The 6,000-nt window shown below is 43.6% G+C and overlaps 1 protein-coding gene across 1 annotated transcript; it reads left to right on the top strand.

The window, feature by feature from the left end:
• Positions 1–3,926: 3,926 nt before the first annotated feature.
• Positions 3,927–5,563, top strand: LOC116440919 (cytochrome c oxidase assembly factor 6 homolog). Its single transcript, XM_032102290.1, has 3 exons — positions 3,927–4,009; positions 4,149–4,305; positions 5,088–5,563. The coding sequence occupies exons 2-3, from the start codon at positions 4,162–4,164 to the stop codon at positions 5,181–5,183; spliced, it is 240 nt and encodes a 79-aa protein (XP_031958181.1). The 5' UTR covers positions 3,927–4,009; positions 4,149–4,161; the 3' UTR covers positions 5,184–5,563.
• Positions 5,564–6,000: the final 437 nt, after the last annotated feature.

The following is a 6,000-nucleotide window of genomic DNA, read 5'->3' as shown; positions in this document are numbered from 1 at the left end:
TTTTTCTTCATCTTCATAATCACCAGTCCTCAAGGTACCTACTGATTTTCAGACCACACTCCACAGAGTACTCCCCTGATGTCCATGAGAGGTCACAAAGATAAGACAAACCTTTGCTCAGCAGGCTTCAAATCACCAAACACAGGCCTAGAGAAGGTGAAAAATCACCATTCTGTCTATTCTTTCTCCTCTGTCTCCACACCAGCCTGCACAGATGGCTCATCTTTCCCAGCCAAATCCCCTCCAGCACTACCTGATGCAGGCACCTAGCCCTCTGGTACACACAGAGCTGCACAGAAAGCTGGGGCAGTCTCTCGAACCTCTGTCCCTCCCCCAGTGTCCCAAGCCCTGGTGTGCTGCATCCTCTATGCTCACGTCACATTGGCACTCCCTAGCACAGGGGTACTCATCACAACACCCAGCAGAGAGCCCTCTGAAGAAATCAAGTCAAGAACCCCAACACACAGTTAAACAAACAAACAAACAAACCCACATGATAACTCACCTTCTTAGGGATTTGGAGAACTGATCTGCTAAGACCACCAAACAAAAGCTACAGTTTTCTTTCTCCTCATACACTCCTCCTTCTTTATTCAGACATAAACCTAAATTTTTGCTAACTAATCTGAAGTTTAGGCATGCTATTGTTAAACAGAAATTCACAGAAATAAAAGACAGAGTGAAGTCTTTATGAAATAATGAAGAGGAGTGCTTTGTACAAGGCAATAGAAAGTACAGTATGCACTTCTTAAATGTTTCCAACCTAAGATTACTGTGTTCAGTTCATGAGGCTTCTTTGCTTAATTTACTCCTTTTTAATAATAAAACCAGGTACAATTATCACTGTAATGATTTTGCTTTTTAAAAATTATTTTCTTTCACCAAGCATAGCAAGGAACACTGTATGGCCAAAGGAGTCAGAGTTACATCCTTAATGGACATTTAAGAAGGAAGGTGGGAAGGAGGGAAAGAATCTTAATATATGGTTCTCTTGAACTACGTTTTTTTTTTAATTTTATAAAAAAAATTTCTGGTATTCCACAACAGAAGGAAATGTCGCAGGCTACCTCAGGTAAGATTTTGTTATTATTTCTAGCAAAATAAATAGTTAGACACAGGGCTATATTGCTTAAAGAACTCATTTTTAAATTCAGTTCCCTGAAAATCTATCATGGATAAGGATTGTATTTCAGAATATTTCAACGAAAGAAAAACAAATTAACTGAGCTCCTGGTATAAGCACAGCGCTACAGTACATCAAGGGTTGCTTCTATTATTGGTTGTAGGGACACCTATAACATACTAATTTCTTCCAAAGTGAAAGGAGAAATCATTATAGTTACACATCAAGAATCTGCTGGGCAAATTTCAATTAAATATGGGGTTAGTAAGGCTGTAGGTGAGGAGTGATCTGTTAGGCATTAACTGGAAGGCAAAGCACACACAATACTCTATCTCAACTAGCAAGAACAGGCACAAAAGAGCTTGAGAGCTGAACCAGGCATCAACTGTATAAACACCACGTGATTCACTTTAACACACTGCTGGCAAGAGTTTCAGTGGGAAACTGGTATCTATTTCTTTAACATCTGTCTCACTAACTGCTAAATGGAAATGTAATTCAAAGGCTTCAACTGTGGCAACCAGCACAACTTACAAATCTGGAATTTTTTCTCCCATCATTCTAGAACATCAGGCTCTGCCTATTATTATAAATATCCCATTCATTACTCCCTGGGCACATTTGCCAAAACAAAAGACTAAAAATAAACACTTAGAATTGGCTAACTAACAACAAAAAACCTCCACCCCCTTATGACAGCAGTTTAACCAAATGGAAATACTGACATTAAAAATTTATAATCTAAATCTGTGTATTTTTTTATTCATGCACTTTATAAAACCATATCACTAAATTTCCTTAGTATCCATTACACAGAGTTATTTACAATTGTCTCCAGTGAGTACTTTTCGGGCTACAGGTCATTAAAGAATAAACTATTTATCACAAATATCCCAGATGTGCTATTTGGGCTTTGTTATTAATTATATATAATCACATTATCCCCTCTGTTTCATAAATGCAGTAACTAAACAACTTTACACGCAACATAAATTTTGAAATCTAAAACACGACTGGCATTTCCTATTATTATGTTCCATTATCACATGTTCTGGTCTCGAGACTTAACATTAATTTTCTTTTCAATATTCATGCTTGTAAAACCTTGCTTTGCAAAAGCCTGAGTGCAAAAGGGTCCTAAGTAAGCTGTAATATAAATTTACTACCACATGAATTCTTTGCAACATAAAAACATAACTGAAATTTCATTTTTGCAGTAACTTCAACTCACCTTAAACCCCTTGTTCTGTTATTAGAAACTAAATTACTGCATTTCTATTTCTTACCTATTACAGTGTAGAAGGTTAAACAAATAGGCAGGGCAGACAAGATGGGCAAGTGTTAGATACCATACGTTGTACAGCAGCAGTCACATTCACATCGCTCCGAAAGAGTGTCCTTTCCAAAGGGATGGTTGGGCATTTCAACAAAATCCCCTCCAGATCCAGCTGGTTTACCTGGGGGCTCTGCTGAAAAAGTGCAGATCTTTGGCCCTCTCCTAAAATAGCTTTCATGTACCAAGATGAGTGAGCTACCTGCAAGGAGAACCAGGAAAGGATGCTCAGCACCACCAGCCAGAACCAAGGTAGCTCAAGGCAGGTCGACAGCTACACCCACCCCCGAACTGGCTGCCGAGCGATCTCACACACCACACAGAGCATCCGCTACCAGCAAACTCACGGGAAAGCTGCCGGGCGTTCTGGGAGCTGCCAGGACAAACACCCCGTAAAGCTGCTGGGCAGTCTGGGAGCTGCCAAGGGCTCAGCAGCTGGCACTTAGGTTCTTCCCAGCTGCCAAAATATCACCCTTCCCAAAACTTCAGTGTGTTACCATGGGAACATGCGCCATAGCTTTCAAAACTGCAAAACTGGTCCACATTTCCAGGTGGAATTGATGCATAAAAGGAGACCGCCAATTCTTTGGCATATAGGGCCTGCCACAAGGAAATGCCACCGAGTCCCAAATGAAATAATGAAACAGAGTGTGCTTCTGGATGCTCTCTACCAGTGCTGCAGGCTTCAGTCACCACCTGGCTGCCCTCAGGCTTCTCTTGCTCTTTTACCACCTTGACTATGGGTACACTTTTCTTTCACTGCGGTAATCAGCTTGACTCAGTGACAGAGTCCGTTCCAAAACACCTTCCCAGAGTGGTTTGTGCATGCTGAATCAAATCAATGGACTGCCTCTCAGGAGGAACCATGCTTCAAGGAAAACTGTCAAACATGCACTGCATGTATATGCTATCTTTATCAGCCGTCCACCCAGTCATTACCTTACTGTTACGCAATTTAAAGTGTGGCAAATTTACAGTGCTGTAAGTGCTATCAGATTTTTTCCCCCCTAATTCATTACATTAGCAAAGCCTGAAGTAGCTCAGACCACGTGCCATTGCTCAGCACTACTGTTTACTTGAGTTTACTCCTACGGCTTTATAAACACCACATGGAAACTGGTCCTGACCCCAAATATTTTACACAATGATTTTATCCAACTGTCTTTCAAAGGAAAGCAGAGACGCTTCGTTTCTTTGAACAGATAATCCACTAAGGCACTGCACGGAACTCACGAGAAGAACAGTTGTTTATTGTGTGCTAGAGAACAGAGGATGACACCGGAAAGAAATCACGCGCAGAAAAGCACATCAGGCAACTGATATTTCCAAATATCTATTGCGACCGAGAGGCCAGAGCAGCCCTGGCGGGCCCAGGATGGGGGGAACCCGGGGACAGGACGATGCGGGAGCCGCAGCCAGCCCGTGCCGACCCGGCGGGGCGGGCCAGCGCCAGGCGGGGCGGGACACGCGTCCTGCCCGCCAATCGCGCCGGGGCCCGGCCGCGCCCCGGGAAAGCGCCGGGATCGCTTCCGGAGCGCGACCTTGGCGGGCGGGTGAGTGAGTGCGGGGCCGTGCGGGGCTCTGCCCCCGGCGCCTTCCCCCGGAGCCTCGGGACCGCGGGCAGGGCGGCGCCGGGGCCCCCCATGGCAGCGGGGCGGGAGCGCTCGGACAGCGGCCGTGTGTTGTGTTCAGGGCCGCAGCCGGGATGGCGGCGCCGACGATGGAGGAGAGGAAGGCGTGCTGGGGGGCCCGAGACGAGTTCTGGCAGTGCCTGGACAGCCACGGGGATGACGCCGCCAAGTGCGAGAAGCTGCGCCGGGCCTTCGAGTCGCGCTGCCCGCAGCAGTGGGTGAGCACCGTGCGCGCATCCCTGTCAGCAGCGGCGGGATGCAGCTGCTGCCTGGGATGGCAGCTCCAGCTTCCTGCGGTGCAGAGCCCGGGCAGCCCGAAGCTTTCCGTAGAGAACCCTGCACCCGTGCCAGGCGTAGCTTGGTTTGCACACTTCTGGCTGGACAGGGAAGGACAGAGCCTGAGCGCACCCCTGCCTGGCCCGGGAACTAAGAATAGCAGTGTTAAGGGTATAGTACAAAGGGAAAGGAAAATACGGTCTCGCACTTCCAGATAAACACACAGCGTTATTGTTTAATTTAAGAAAAAAGTTTTAGAAGATACTTGAAAGCTTGTTGTTAGAAGTACCCAGAAATTCCTGTTACTAAGAAGCAAGGCCAGTACAGAAGGGAGGATGGTCTCACGTGCAGTGCTTTGCACCGTGCACATCAATGAATTCAGACAGTGACTTCAGAGGTTACAGAGGCTGTGATACCATAGAAAGGCTGCTGGACTTACCTTTGCATCACACGTAATTTTTGTTTGTAGCAGTGAAGAAAGCAACAGACTGCTTCTACAATGTCTTCATGAAGTAACAGGGTGGTGAACTTAAAGAAACTAAAGTTCACTGGCAAAATGGTAAAAAAAACCCCAAAAACTAAACGCCACTTTTTAGTCTTCAACAGAAGAAGCTCCTAACTAGTGTATTAAAAATCCTCCTTTTCAGTGATCAAAGACTGTTTACACAAAGCCCCTTGCTCTTGCTAGTTTCTTCTAAGGAACATCTTTTCTCTTTTTAAACAGGTTAAACACTTTGACAAAAGAAGAGACTTTTTAAAATATAAAAAAAAGCTTGAAACAGAAGGCTATCATCCTCCAGAAGCTGCTGGAAAGTCATAGGAAGTCTGCTTTCAAAATAAATCAAGTGAAAGTAACTACAGAAGGAAGAAGCCAGAGAAAGCAACAGAAGCTGCTTGAGTGCAAGAACTGGTAATGTGGCTATCTCGCTGAAATGCAGACCGCTCTTCTTGTTGCCAGGTCTCACGTGTCTGCTGAAAAAAAAAAAGTCATGGACAGCTTTTTGATGAGTTCAAGTCAAAGAAATACGGTGCAGGGGTATTCACAGATTTAAGGGTTTGAATGTATAATGGGAAAAATTGTTTCACAGGAATAAATGACTATTTAATACTGCAATGTACATATTCTAAAGAGAAAATGAAATTGTTTTTCAGTAAGTGAACCAGCTTTTTCCTAAAATAAAAAATTCCATTCCAACTTGCCTTTCTTGTCGAAAGCAGTGGGTTATATAATATAATTTGTATTTGTCATTTACCAAGTATTTCAAAGTATTTTAAAATACAGTTTAAGTCAGACGCTAATTTATGTAACAGTGGTCACTAGAAGACCTAAAGCATCCCGTGCATATGATATGTAATTTATGTTTCGAGTATGCTCTTTTTTTTATAAGCAACAGGGATTTTTACATTGATGACAGGTTTTCAATCAGTATCTCTGCTAGAAGTATGTCTAGTTATTTCTCACAATTCTCCCATTATGGCCTTTTGTAGAATTGGATTACCTTAGTGATGGAGCTTTATTGAAAGGTACAGACTGTTTACAGCAGGACTAATAAATGTGACTGTAGAAGGCATTTAAACAAGCAGCAGCATTAAATGTAATTATGTGACATTCCCTTCCAAAAATAATATAATCTAGT

This window comes from Corvus moneduloides, chromosome 3 (assembly GCF_009650955.1).
Source record: "Corvus moneduloides isolate bCorMon1 chromosome 3, bCorMon1.pri, whole genome shotgun sequence".
NCBI lineage: Eukaryota > Metazoa > Chordata > Aves > Passeriformes > Corvidae > Corvus > Corvus moneduloides.
This window is presented reverse-complemented; position numbering and strand designations above follow the sequence as displayed.